Source organism: Jaculus jaculus, chromosome 11 (genome assembly GCF_020740685.1).
Source record: "Jaculus jaculus isolate mJacJac1 chromosome 11, mJacJac1.mat.Y.cur, whole genome shotgun sequence".
Taxonomy (NCBI): Eukaryota; Metazoa; Chordata; class Mammalia; order Rodentia; family Dipodidae; genus Jaculus; species Jaculus jaculus.
The window spans coordinates 90,644,187-90,659,004 of record NC_059112.1 but is presented as its reverse complement, the minus strand read 5'-3'; the positions used below and the strand labels follow the sequence as shown (position 1 = coordinate 90,659,004).

General features: G+C 44.0%; 1 protein-coding gene across 5 annotated transcripts in view; it reads left to right on the top strand.

The window, feature by feature from the left end:
- Positions 1-13,841, top strand: part of Pex5l (peroxisomal biogenesis factor 5 like) — a 221,767-nt gene extending 207,926 nt beyond the window's left edge. For all 5 annotated transcript variants that reach the window (XM_045161561.1, XM_045161560.1, XM_045161558.1 and 2 more), the window contains 3 exons: positions 44-209; positions 590-747; positions 7,215-13,841. In XM_045161561.1, coding sequence (XP_045017496.1) covers positions 44-209; positions 590-747; positions 7,215-7,419 — 529 coding nt within the window. In that variant the 3' untranslated portion in view covers positions 7,420-13,841. The remainder of the gene's footprint in view (positions 1-43; positions 210-589; positions 748-7,214) is intronic.
- Positions 13,842-14,818: the final 977 nt, after the last annotated feature.

Below are 14,818 nucleotides of genomic sequence, written 5' to 3'. Positions count from 1 at the left end.
ATGATGTCCAGCCTACTCATGTGACAACTGTATTCTTTTGAAGCTCTGTTCTGGAAGGAGTGAAAGAACTGTATCTGGAAGCGGCCCACCAAAACGGAGACGTGATTGACCCAGATCTACAGACCGGTCTAGGCGTGCTCTTCCACCTGAGCGGGGAATTCAACAGAGCAATAGATGCATTCAATGCGGCCTTAACTGTCCGGCCAGAGGTAAGAAAGCCCAGCCCAGGAAACCAGCGTGTCTTGTAGCAAACAAGTTTTCACAGGCTATGCTTTGTACATTTCTTCTGTACTTTATTTTACTACCTCACGTGGTTTAAAAATGACAGGTACTAATGATATACCACAGTGGCTGTTCATATTGAAATGCTTAAAATAGAAACATTAATTGCACGACATCAAATGACAACCACTCTTTGATGAATGAAAGTCATTTCACAAAGTTATCCAGGAAGACTTTTGAAAAATTGTCATGGTCCCTGAGCACTTGGTAAATGTGTGGCCATCTTCCCTCCTCTGCGGAGGGATGTGGCCATGCTGTGGCATGGCCACATGTTCTAGTTACTAGAGGATTCTGATTTTGTCATCAGGACTATTCACTGTGGAATCGCCTTGGGGCTACACTGGCAAACGGAGATCGCAGTGAGGAAGCGGTGGAGGCCTACACGAGAGCCCTGGAAATCCAGCCAGGCTTCATCCGGTCCAGATACAACCTGGGGATCAGCTGTATTAACCTGGGGGCTTACAGGTAAAGGATGCAAAGAGCAAGACTGGGAGCAGCTCAGCATGAGGTGGAGCAACCAGGGCCATGGTTTCCCAATAAAAACATCTCCTTTCCCACGAGTACCCCATGCCTGCACGTGGGTGCCCTTGCTCTCCAATGTCTGAGGGCTGGCTGAGCAGGGCCAGCACATATCCCGAGCTGTGCAGAGCTGTAGCGATCCCAGCACGCTGCCCAGGCCCTTCCGTCAGACATGAAGAGTCAGTGGGCCTAGGTTAGAAAAGGTATCTGGGATCCCAACAAGGTTATCCTTGGTGAGCCTTCAATAGCTCAGACTTCCATTTTACCACTTACAAGAAGGGGAAAACTGGGGGCGAGGGAGGGGCAGAGTCAAAAAGACCTAACAAATGAGAGGAGATCCCAGATCCAGTGTTTGGCAAAGAAAAACCAAGAATCCAGGCTTTCTAAACTTGATAAAGTTAGTCAGGAAATAAAAATAGTAAATGGTGGATTTATACTTCGAAGCGCCTTTCTCATTCCCATCTCACAATTCACCATCATCATTCAAGTCCTTATCTTGTCTGTCTTTTCCCATTAGCAGGGACCATAAGAGATGGTGATTTCTTTGGGGTAATTAAAGAATGAATGAGTATTCTTTTTATCTTTTTCTTGTTTATATGTTCTTTTTTTAATATACTATATCACTTTCATGATTGTGTAAGAGAGAATAATATTTGTTTGATACACACACACACACACACACACACATACACATACACACCAAACCTTTCTTCTTCTCAGAAAGAGCAGAGCTTTCATAATCAGACAAGCTTGGAATCAATTCACACCTCTGATATTTACTGGTGGTGTGGCTATAGGCACATAACTTTGAGCCTCACTTTCTGAATGAGACAGAGATGGGGAGGGAGAAGGGAGGTGGAGAGGGAGAAGGAAGCTAGGGAAGGAGGGAGAAGGGAGATATGGAAATGGAGAGAGAAAGAGAGGAGGAGGACAAATGAGAAGAAAGGGAGGTTTGGAGATGGAATGGAAGACAGAGAAAGAGAGAGAAAGAAGGAGAGAGGAAAGGGAAAATTATAGATGGAAAGAGGGAGAGAGGAAGAAGGTAAAAGGAGACAGTAATATGAGATAGAGAGAGAGAGATAGAGGGGGAGATATGGAGATGGAGAGAAGGAAAAGGGAAGATAAGGAGAGGGAAAGAGGGGAGATAGGTAGATGAGGGAGAAGAAGAGGGAGAGAGCAATAACGACCTTCAGCACTATCATTATGGGGCATGGAGCAGATCTGTGTCCCCAGTGTGTAATCACCCAGCATGGACCAGATCTGTGTCCCCAGTGTGTAATCACACAGCACAGAGCAGATCTGTGTCCCCAGTGTGTAATCACCCAGCACAGAGCAGATCTGTGTCCCCAGTGTGTAATCACCCAGCATGGACCAGATCTGTGTCCCCAGTGTGTAATCACCCAGCACAGAGCAGATCTGTGTCCCCAGTGTGTAATCACCCAGCACAGAGCAGATCTGTGTCCCCAGTGTGTAATCACCCAGCACAGAGCAGATCTGTGTCCCCAGTGTGTAATCACCCAGCACAGAGCAGATCTGTGTCCCCAGTGTGTAATCACCCAGCACAGAGCAGATCTGCGTCCCCAGTGTGTAATCACCCAGCACAGAGCAGATCTGCGTCCCCAGTGTGTAATCACCCAGCACAGAGCAGATCTGCGTCCCCAGTGTGTAATCACCCAGCACAGAGCAGATCTGCGTCCCCAGTGTGTAATCACCCAGCACAGAGCAGATCTGTGTCCCCAGTGTGTAATCACCCAGCATAGAGCAGATCTGTGTCCCCAGTGTGTAATCACCCAGCATGGACCAGATCTGTGTCCCCAGTGTGTAATCGCCCAGCATAGAGCAGATCTGTGTCCCCAGTGTGTAATCACCCAGCACAGAGCAGATCTGTGTCCCCAGTGTGTAATCACCCAGCACAGAGCAGATCTGTGTCCCCAGTGTGTAATCACCCAGCACAGAGCAGATCTGTGTCCCCAGTGTGTAATCACCCAGCACAGAGCAGATCTGTGTCCCCAGTGTGTAATCACCCAGCATGGACCAGATCTGTGTCCCCAGTGTGTAATCACCCAGCATAGAGCAGATCTGTGTCCCCAGTGTGTAATCACCCAGCATAGAGCAGATCTGTGTCCCCAGTGTGTAATCACCCAGCATAGAGCAGATCTGCGTCCCTAGTGTGTAATCACCCAGCATGGACCAGATCTGCGTCCCTAGTGTGTAATCACCCAGCATGGACCAGATCTGTGTCCCCAGTGTGTAATCACCCAGCATGGACCAGATCTGCGTCCCCAGTGTGTAATCACCCAGCATAGAGCAGATCTGTGTCCCCAGTGTGTAATCACCCAGCATGGACCAGATCTGCGTCCCTATTGTGTAATCACCAAGCATGGACCAGATCTGTGTCCCCAGTGTGTAATCACCCAGCATGGACCAGATCTGCGTCCCCAGTGTGTAATCACCCAGCATAGAGCAGATCTGCGTCCCCAGTGTGTAATTACCCAGCATAGAGCAGATCTGTGTCCCCAGTGTGTAATCACCCAGCACAGAGCAGATCTGTGTCCCCAGTGTGTAATCACCCAGCATAGAGCAGATCTGCGTCCCCAGTGTGTAATCACCCAGCATAGAGCAGATCTGTGTCCCCAGTGTGTAATCACCCAGCACAGAGCAGATCTGTGTCCCCAGTGTGTAATCACCCAGCATAGAGCAGATCTGCGTCCCCAGTGTGTAATCACCCAGCATGGACCAGATCTGTGTCCCCAGTGTGTAATCACCTAGCACAGAGCAGATCTGGGTCCCTAGTGTGTAATCACCCAGCATGGACCAGATCTGTGTCCCTAGTGTGTAATCACCCAGCATAGAGCAGACCTGTGTCCCTAGTGTGTAATCACCCAGCATGGACCAGATCTGTGTCCCCAGTGTGTAATCACCTAGCATAGAGCAGATCTGTGTCCCCAGTGTGTAATCACCCAGCATAGAGCAGATCTGTGTCCCCAGTGTGTAATCACCCAGCATGGACCAGATCTGTGTCCCCAGTGTGTAATCACCCAGCATGGACCAGATCTGTGTCCCCAGTGTGTAATCACCCAGCATGGACCAGATCTGTGTCCCCAGTGTGTAATCACCCAGCATGGACCAGATCTGTGTCCCTAGTGTGTAATCACCCAGCATAGAGCAGACCTGTGTCCCTAGTGTGTAATCACCCAGCATGGACCAGATCTGTGTCCCCAGTGTGTAATCACCCAGCATAGAGCAGATCTGTGTCCCCAGTGTGTAATCACCCAGCACAGAGCAGATCTGTGTCCCCAGTGTGTAATCACCCAGCATGGACCAGATCTGTGTCCCTAGTGTGTAATCACCCAGCATGGACCAGATCTGTGTCCCCAGTGTGTAATCACCCAGCATAGAGCAGATCTGCGTCCCCAGTGTGTAATCACCCAGCATGGACCAGATCTGTGTCCCCAGTGTGTAATCACCCAGCATGGACCAGATCTGCGTCCCTAGTGTGTAATCACCCAGCATGGACCAGATCTGTGTCCCCAGTGTGTAATCACCCAGCATAGAGCAGATCTGCGTCCCTAGTGTGTAATCACCCAGCATGAACCAGATCTGTGTCCCCAGTGTGTAATCACCCAGCATGGACCAGATCTGCGTCCCTAGTGTGTAATCACCCAGCATGGACCAGATCTGTGTCCCCAGTGTGTAATCACCCAGCACAGAGCAGATCTGTGTCCCCAGTGTGTAATCACCCAGCATGGACCAGATCTGTGTCCCTGTTGTGCATTTATTACTGTTGCCATCAACATCGGCCTCAGTTTATTATTTATCTAGATAGATCATCAAACGGTGATGTAACCATTCTCTGGGCATCTGAGTAATTGCTGTCTCCCATTCCATCTGTGCACTTTGCCGCTGTCAAGCGTTGAGACCCTGCATGGTAGCTGCAGCGGTTAGGTAAAAGGAGCCGACAAAGATCATCACCTGCTGCATGATACCATGTCCTCTGCAGAGATTCCTCGGGTCAGAACCTGGATGCAGAATGACTCCTATCTGAGCAGTTTATTTTATGGCCCTTAACATTATGCCAATACCCAGAGCTGACGTGGGCAGCCACCCCATAAATGCACCAGTGAACCAAAGCCTGGCAGTGTCCGTTTTGCTTTTAACTTCACTCTTGGCTTCAACTAATTGTTTTCCTGACCCAGTATTATTTTCTTCTATTTATTTATTTATTTATTTATTTATTTGAGAGACAGAGAGAATGGGCATGCCAGGGCCTCCAGCCACTGCAAACAAACTCCAAACGCTTACACCACCTTCTGTATCTGGCTTACAAGGGTCCTTTGGAATCAAACCTGGGTCCTTTGGCTTTCCAGGCAAGTGCCTTACTGATAAGCCATCCCTCCAACCCTTGATCAAATTTTCTATTGGTTCTTTATTGGCATTTTTCTAGGCATGTTATGTAAGTACATATGTGTATGTAGACAAATAAAATTAAAGACAGCCTTTGAAAGCTTCTGAGCAAGCTTTCTTTACTGTAATTCCTTTGGTGTGGAAAAAAATCCTTATGGGGCCAGCAAGATATATTCTTGGCATTCACAAATGTCAAATTCAGTAGGTAACCATCTTTAGGAGACCATGGCGGGTGAACACTGACAACTGTGGAGATGTGAGGGTTAAAGCTGCATGCATAAAAACCTGTTGTAGAGGAGCACGTCAGCAGGCTGTCAAAATGCCCTGTTTCGTGTGAATTCCAAAGATTAAAAACTACAAAATACTGGAATGCAGGTATTTCCCAAACGCTGCATGTGACGAACTAAAAATTATTCACTGTTCACGTGAATTTCAAATGTAACTATGTGTCTGTTTATTTGCTAAATATAATAACGCTGGCCAATTGGCTTCTTTGACAGTCCTCTTGAGGACCAGAACCTCAAGGAGGGGTGATCAAAACTCCCACCCAATCTTTACCCTATTTGCTACATAGGGCAGGCTGACCCCCAATGGCCCTTGGTCCAATCTACATAAGCACAGGCCCCCATGGTGTGTATGGGGACTAGAAACCCAGTCTCATGTTCAAAGCCTCTTCCCAAATGATTCAAATCTGCCTTTCAGGATGAAATGAGAGCAACTATGAGGAAAGCTTTGTGAGAAGACTACAACGTGTACAACTGATGTGTTAATTCTTAGCAAGAGGTAGTTTGTAAGGTGCCTGACGTAACACTGGAGTGGCACCAGACTTCTGGGGAGGGCAAATGATCAGGGACATGGTACATGTCATACCCAGACACACTCACTGACTTCAGGAACTTCAAGGCCTTTGGGTAGCATCTAACTCAGCTGTTCTCAAACCGGCAACTGTGGGGGTGTGAAGGGTAAAGGAAGTGAAAAGGTCAGATAATATCTTAGTTTTATTATGAAAATAATTTGACCTCCTTGAACCAAGGCTCCCCAGATCTCACTTTGAGAAGTATCAATCTTAACATTGTAAGAGCTTTGAGATAAATTGATTCAACTGTGCCTCATGACAAAGCTTTACAATGGCTTTTCCTATCTCTATTACCCACTCAGAGACTGAGCCTTAGAGAGGAGGAGAAATTTGTCTAAGGCTAAATAGCTGGGATTCAAGCAAGATGATCTGGTAATAAAGCTCACATTTGGGCTGGAGAAATGGCTTATTGGTTAAGGGGCTTGCCTGTGAAGCCTAAGGACCTATGTTCATCTCTCCAGATCCCACGTAAACCAGACGCACAAGGTGGCAAATGCAAATCTCTCTCTCACTCTAAAAAAGTAAAAATAACTTACATTCCATGGCTGGAAAATTGCTTAGCAATTAAGGCATTTGCCTGCAAAGCCAAAGGACCCAGGTTCAATTCCCCAAAACCCACATAAGCCAGATGCAAAAGATGGTAAATGCATCTGGAGTTCGTTTTCAGTGGCTGGAAGCCCTGGAACACCCATTCTCTCCCTCCCTCTCTCTCTGTCTCATAAATAAATTAAATATTTTTAAAACTCACATTCCTCATTACTGTCACTACTAAGAAAAATTACACCATTTTGTTTTAAGTAGGGCTATTTTCTTTCTCTTAAAGGGGAATTACATAAATTACAGCTGCAAATAGATTACATCCTCAAGTATTCCTGGAGTGGGGGGAGTTGACACATTACAGTTAGTGATGGTTTTACTATCCTTCTTCCTCCATCATATGGCATTCCTAAAATAAAACTTGCTTTTCTTTTTTTCTTTCTAATCCACTGCATTCAACAAAAAGTAATCATGGATGAATAATGAATCAGAAAGCTATTCATGGATAGTGCAATACACCATAGAGAGGTGATTTGGGAGTTGATATCAGATACCTTAAGTACTCTTGACCCTAGAATCTGGTGCATTTTTTAACATGTGCCTTTCTCCCCTTCAGAGAGGCTGTCAGCAACTTTCTCACTGCCCTCAGTTTGCAAAGAAAGAGCAGAAACCAGCAGCAAGTTCCTCACCCCGCCATCTCGGGGAACATCTGGGCTGCACTCAGAATTGCATTGTCTCTGATGGACCAACCTGAACTCTTCCAGGCAGCGAATCTTGGTGACCTGGATGTCCTCCTGCGAGCTTTCAACTTGGATCCTTGAAGGAAAAGGAAAAGAAAAAGAAAAAAAGAAGAAGAAGAATACCAATCCTTCATATGTTATAGTCCTGAAAAGTGGGGGAAAAAAACTATTTTGTTATGAATTTCAAAAGGGATTAACCAGATATTCGAAAGGCCAGGGTCATCTAACCCAAGGGAATTAATTCCTACAGATGATGCCCAGTCTCTGTTCAGATCCAAAAGCACAAATAGAGTCAAGGTCAGGTTCAACAGAATTGAGTGGCTCAAGACAAACCGAGACATAGTAACTGTTCTTCACAAGCTGCAAGTAGATGGCAAGACATGGTTTGGGGATTTTATTTTTTTGGAGGTAAGGGTGTCTTTATTCACAGCTGACACACATCTGGGGAACTTGCTGATGGCACGAAGAAAACACCAGATGAGTGAATTCAGACTGTTTCTAAACTGTTTGCCCCAAAACTCCCTGTTTTGCAAAACTGAACATAGTTTGGGGCCATCAGTGCATGCACTATATTAACTAGACTAAAGGCAGGCATTGCTTCGATCTGTTCCATTTTTAACTTTTACAGTAGCCTTTGTTTCCAGAGAGAGAGAGAGAGAGCTTTGCTGGCAAAAGCAGTCTTTGCACTAGAGATTTTTGCTCTTCCCAATCCAAACTTTTCTGGGATTGTATATATGCACTTTAATATCTTATGTATGCCTTGCTGGAGTTTTGTTTTGTTGCTCCAATTTTTAACTTGGGGGTAAAAGATTTGAGAACTCAGACTTGTTTAGCTTAATGGACCAAATAAAAAAAAACTGGAAAATAGTTTTTCATAGTGTAGGATTTTGAAAGAGTGTTTTTCTTAAAACAGACATGACATAGGATCTACATATGTCAGACACAGGCTTTTAGTCACATGCTTTCTGGAACTGCGTGAGCCTCAGGAGGAAGCAGGTTCCATCTCTTATGTCTTCTCTGTAGGAGAAAGCTTAGTGAAATTGATCTCTACTGATTTTGAATTAACTTGCTTACTGTCAGACTTCACTGGTTTTCCAAGTGCCCTGCACAACAAGAGTCCTTTTAAACTGTTAATTATTTTAAATATTTCTTAAGAGTGACAAATACATTTTTTTTTCCTAAAAATGATGTTTCCTCAATTCCATCCTAATCTGTGCTGTTAGCCTTTATGCATGGTGACAGCAGGTCAACATTTTAACGAATGCCCACCAACTACCAGAGGTTTAATCTGAAAGGTGCATGCCCCTTGGCTCTTATGTTAAATATTTTGCTAGCATTAGGCACTTTCTATTAGAAAAAAAAAAAAAAAAAAGATTGCTTTATTGGTTACCCTCCACCTTCTTCATCAGGGTACTTTGTAAGGGTTTGAGGCTTGGTTATTATTCTAAAGGATGTATCTTATAAAGAATTAGAAAAATTGTTTGCATAACACTAACCAGCCAGGCATGGTGGCACACACGTTTAATCCCAGCATTTGGAAACAGAGGTAGGAGGATTATCGTGAGTTCAAGGCTACCCTGAGACTACATAGTGAATTCCAGGTCAGCCTGAGCTACAGTGAGACCCCGCCTTGAAAAAAAAAATCACCAACCAAAATACCATTTTACCCAGGCCAAGTTCTAGTAAGCTATTCTGTTCTTCTTCCCCTTATCCCTGGTCTTTGTCTAGAATCTCCTTCAAAGTTGTCCAAGCCTAGCTTTTTCATGTTCTTTGGCTACTAACAACTTATTTCATTCATGATTATAGTTACCAAAATCTAGAATTTGGGTCAAAGCAATTTAACTGTCTCTGGAATTGGTTCCCACTCAGTAGAAATGTGTTTGGGCACACATCAGACTCCTCTGTCCCCGTGGGGTTTTATGTGGTTGTGGTGGGGGGGAGGGGGCTGGGGTTTGGTTCACATGAAACCATAGTTGAGACCACATTGAAGCGTCTCTTTAGTACAAGCTGCCTAGCTTATAAAGACAACGTGGTGGGTGTCAGGCCTTACTAGTTTGTCAAAGCTCCCTGGGACAGAGCAGTGACTGCAGCTGGATAGCAGGAGGCCAAAGCATGAAGGCATTCATCTTTGGATAGAAGTGACAGCCTGGACTTGGCCTCCATTTCCCTATAGTTTGAGCAGCAAAGAAAAGTTTAACAATATTTTCAAGAATGTCATTCTCTAGACTGTTAGAAATTAGAAGCTCAGTGTGGGAAAGATCCAGGCTATGGCACTGGCCTGGTTGAACATTCCTGATAAAGTAGTTTCCACTCCAGCCTCCTCCTTTCTCCTCACGTTCTTGGCATGCTCGCCAACTGGCTGGTTGAGGTGAATCCATCCAAGACCATTAGGAGCCTTTGAACAAAGGCCTCAAATCTAACTTTACAGGAGGTCTGTTTGGATGGTCTTCTACAGCCTTAGCTGTCCCTGAGCTCACCAGGATGGCCGTTGACGCCATTCTCAGCCTTGCTGGCCCTTCATGGTGGAGATCAGTCACAGCTTAAAGCTGATGGCAGTATAAATGTGGAGCTTGGCTTAATGCGATTCTTGCTTAGTGATGCCAACTAGTATGGCCCAAGCTTATTTTGCTGTCGGAACACAAAGTAACCACAGGCTCCAAAGAGTCATTTTAAAGGAGTTTGACAGTTTTCCAAACCCCCATCACTGAGCAATTTGCAAGGTTTTTGGTGGGACTTTCTCCACTGTATCTAATTCTGTCCATCAAATTAAGATTTTTATAGGCTACTAGCTGTGAGGGAGTTCAGAATAATTGCCTATGAGAAAAAGAATTGCTTTTTAAAAAGGATATTAAGAGGAAAAAAAAATACTAAAAAGTAAAACTTGGTAGAAATGGAGCTCCACCAAGAACTAGATAGCAAGATTTCTTTATTGCATACATCATGTGCACCTTTTTTAGTGAATACATTTTAAATAAATGTAGAGCTGTATGGGGCATTTCATTCTCTTTGTGGCAAGAAGTTGGATTCACCCTTTCCCTTTAAAATCCTAAGGTGTGCTGAAGCTCACTGGGAAGGCTGGGAGGGTGTCAGTGAGGACCGGTAAGCACCTGGACCACGGGTACTCTTGTCACTCTAATGGCTACTCCATCGCACGGAGGTGGCTTCCAGGGGCTGACTTTGCTGGTAAGTTGGATGAAGCAGGAAAAGCTAGGCATCACTGCTGAGTTTCAAAATGTCACAACTTCCAGTGGACAGCGGTGCTGTTCCTCACTCCAGGAGAAGGCGGGCAGGATGAAGAACAGGCAGGGGCCGGGGATGCAGCTGCAGTGGGAGAATGCTTACCTGGCATGGGGCAGTCCCTGGGCTAAACCCCCCAGCACCACACAAACCAGGCCTGGTGGTGCCCACCTGTAATCCCAGCACTCTGGAGGTAGAGGCAGAAAAAAATTAAGAACTCAGGTCATGCTAGGCTAAATAGAGAGTTCAAAGCCAGGCTGGGCTACATAATACCTTGTCTCATGCAAAAGAAGAAGAAGAGGAATGAAAGGTCCTCTAACTCTGTCTCAGTGATTCTGCATTCCCTGCATATTCTCCCAGCATCGCATCCCTTACCCAAGGTCCACTAGGAAAAGTTTAATAACCAACAATGAAATGGGCTTTCTTTGGACATCTACAAGAACCAGGTAGAATGTCAGAACACACTCACTTTCAGAGTTTTACTCCACTTTATTTTATATTAAGAGAATGATTATGTTGAATCACAGGCTCGCATCTAAAGTCGTATAGAGTAGCATCATGCCATACAAGCAAGACTTGACCTTAATTGTAGTTGCTCTCACTTAGGGCTCCCAAACACCTTACCACGAAATTTATCTGTGAGCTCCTGGGAAATACAGAGAAAGGTCCTTATTTGCCCCCTCCTACATTTGTCCCTGAATCAGTTCCACAAGACTGGACCATACTTTAAGTTAATTGTTGTGTGCTGGTAATGGTTCTTTTATGGCATGAAATGCTTCTAGGAGCATTCTGGAAACCAGGTATCAGGAAGATTTCATTCATTTGCCATCTTTCTGGACCCTCTTAATTGAGACATCTGTACACAGGCACACACATGATTTCAACTTTGTAAAACAATTCCAAATGCATTCCCAGCCCAGATTTTATTGCACAATCTCCCTCTCATCACAGTATTTATAGAACTGGTTGAAATCAAACTGTTTTGAACTAAGAAGTAGATACATATATTTTTAAAGAGCGTTCGTAGATCAACTCTGGCATAAACTTTGTACAAAGGCAGTTTCTAAAAAAAGAAAAACATATAACCTCAGGTACAAAAATACTGCATGCGTTAGTACTCAACAAATCTGCATACGCAACTGTTAACCAAAGCATGCCGGGTAGCTGTACCGAATGTAAACTCACACCAAGCATGATCAAGCCTCATAGGTTAGCTTCTTTTTCCTCACTTCTGAACAAGGGAACATATCAGGAACTTTGTTCTCCAGTCGTTTCACGTGTATTTCATCTCCTGTCCTTGGGATCATTGCTGTGTTGCCACGTTGAACTTGAGTGATATTCATGCATCTGGAGTGTGTAACGTTACAGTGAGGCCCAAGTTGATCTTCTGAGGAACCCAGGTACAAACAGTCACATGCTTTTCTAAAACCCAGCCAAAGAGAAACAGTGCTGAGCCTGAAACCACCTCAGCCGAGGGTCTGAATGCTACTAAACCAAATGGTGTTCATTACCTGGGCGTAGAAAGCTCTGAATTGTGTACTTCAAATATTTAGGAAGAAATTAGAGCACACTGTAATTCTAAATAAAGTTGGGGGGGGGGGGTTAGAGCGATGCCACATACATGAAAATCATCCTAAGGCAAAATGGATCTAGGCTTTTAATTGCTGTAAGTGGCACTTTGGGATGGCGTCTGTCATGTAGGAGCAGAGGGAGACGTGTCACAGCAGTGTTCTGACATGGCCCTGTTTGTGTTTCATAAGCTGTTTGGGTTCATTCCTCTCCCTTCAGAAACTACAACTGTTTAATAATAGGTCTAAAAATATTGCAGATCAGGAGTGTGAGAGAATTTCATGGTCACTGGGAGCCAATCTGAAATCTCCTCACTGCCTTGTATTGTAACCTGTGTTCTGTGACAAGACCAGGAATGAAAAAGGTAAATGCAAAAAGTCAATGGGGTCTTAAGTGAGTAATAAATAGCATTGTTACCCACTTCCTATACCCCTGCACCCCCCCACACACACACACAGTGAAGACCATAGTGCGGGAGTTTAAAACAGTTAAGAGGAAAAAACTAGAAAGTTGACATGTGAGGCTTAATGGTGTGGCATTTTGCCTTACACAAAGCTTCCATGTCTTGCAACTTCACAGAAATACCAGAGTAACATGATCTGGAGACAGCCCCCATCTTGGAACCGTTGCCCCAGAAACTCCTCTATGAAAGAGCTAACTTGCAATGCTGCAGTGTCATCCTGCACTGAAAGGGATATTAACATGATATTAACATGAAAACTAAGTGAGGCCTTTCTTGGTTCAATTGTAAAAATGTGCACATTTGGTTTTTCTTTGAATGCCTGGGAGAGAGATATGATATGAGACAAAAGGATGGACAGGTATATTGCACTCAAGTAGGTAACTTGAGCATCTGACATTTACACTGAAATACATAACATTTTTGCATGAGTATCATGAAAAGAATATACCATGTGACCCATGTGTTCATAACTGACTGTTTCCATTAGTGAAAGGACGTACCACAAGCCTAATTTCTTAACCCATTTCCTAATTTCCCCACATACGTACCTAAACCCTCATCAGTTTTCATTGCCCAAATTTGTTTACATTGGATGAAAAAAATGATTAATTTAGTAAACTTTTTACAAACTGTAACAGGCATTTATTAACTATTTAGAAAAGACATTTCTATATATTTTGTATGACTTATAAATATTGCATATCTAGTCTAACCTAAAAATATTGTTTTGAGAAAATTTCCATAATAATTCCTCACCATGCTCTATAACATCTGAACATCTTGGGGGCTTTGTTCTCAAGTTGAAATAGAAAACAGCGAAAAATTAACTTTAAATGTTTACATTGAGTTTCTAAATGAATACCAACTCCCATTGTGACCCACGGTAAACTAATGGCAGTGGGGGAGTTGACAGTGATTGGCATTCTATGTGACACTGCTTCTGTGATGTACGAAATCTGCATCTTAGCATCTCTGCTGGGTAGTGAGCCTTCATCTCAGCCTCCCCTTGCATTGCTTTGGAAATAAAATGACAGCTATAAAAATAACCGCTGACCATACTGACGTGTTTCATTGACTCAGATGGCTTATAATTATAGTTGCAAAGCACCAAGTTGACGGTAGTATTTTTCTATTTTACTGAAGGCATGCCTTCCCTTTTTCACATGATTAAATTGTATTTATATTTGTGTCGTTTTAAACTATGTTTTCAAATAAACTTTGTCTGTGGCTCCGAGGTCTTTTCCAGAATCTTTTAAAATGGGGTATGGGGGTTATAATTGCTTCAGGGCAAATAGAATCCAATTTGTACTACTGGTTCAAAGGCCCCTTTATTGAATATCATGGCACACAACTTTGCATGAATGATCTGGAAACCAGGAATGCATTTTTAGATATATGACAAGCCTTTAAAACATGTCTCCTTCGGTAATTTTTCAAGACTAAAATATTAACCTGAAATTGAAATTTGTGATCTTTTTAGAATAAAAGTGTGAAAATATATTCATTTTAGAATCTTTCTTGGCAGGGAGTCAGTCAGTTAGTAGACAGATATTCAAACACAGTGTGTTGGCTCCCTTCTAGGTGGTTTATGGTAGTTAAAGAATGAAATACAACTTGTCCTTGGAGAACATAGGTTTTTCTGAGAAGAGGCTTGCAAACTTTATCAATAACTCATGTGCTGCAAAAAGGTAGAACAAAGTAAGGCATGGTGAGGGGAAAAAGAGGCTCCATAGATGACCAAGAAAATCCCCTCTTAGGTATCATATGGGCAAATATCTGAACCAGGAACTAATCAAATGGTTTTAGGGACAATGTCCCTGACAGAACCAACAGCTAGCTTAAGGCACCATGGCAGGAATGAGCTGTGTGTGTTCATGAAGAAAGGAGACCAAGACAGCCACTTCTAGGAGCAGGAAAACCTCAGGAGATGTCAGCGGGGAGGGAGACCATGATAGGCCATCCCACAGCCGAGCTCCCCCAAGCAGACGAGGAACTTTCTGCTTGCAAAATGTTTATAAAGCCAAGTCCTTGGTCCCTGCTGGGTCAGGTTGGTAATGGAGTTTCTGAGGAAGACAGCTGCAGAAAAAGGAGGTGGGCTGGAGTGTGCCATCTCATTTGACCTCAGGCAGCACCTAGCTTGGCTCCTCCATTTTTGTTCCTCCATGAAGTCAAGTTGGCCAAGTTTCCTTCCTGCTTTGCTGGGGTGTCTCC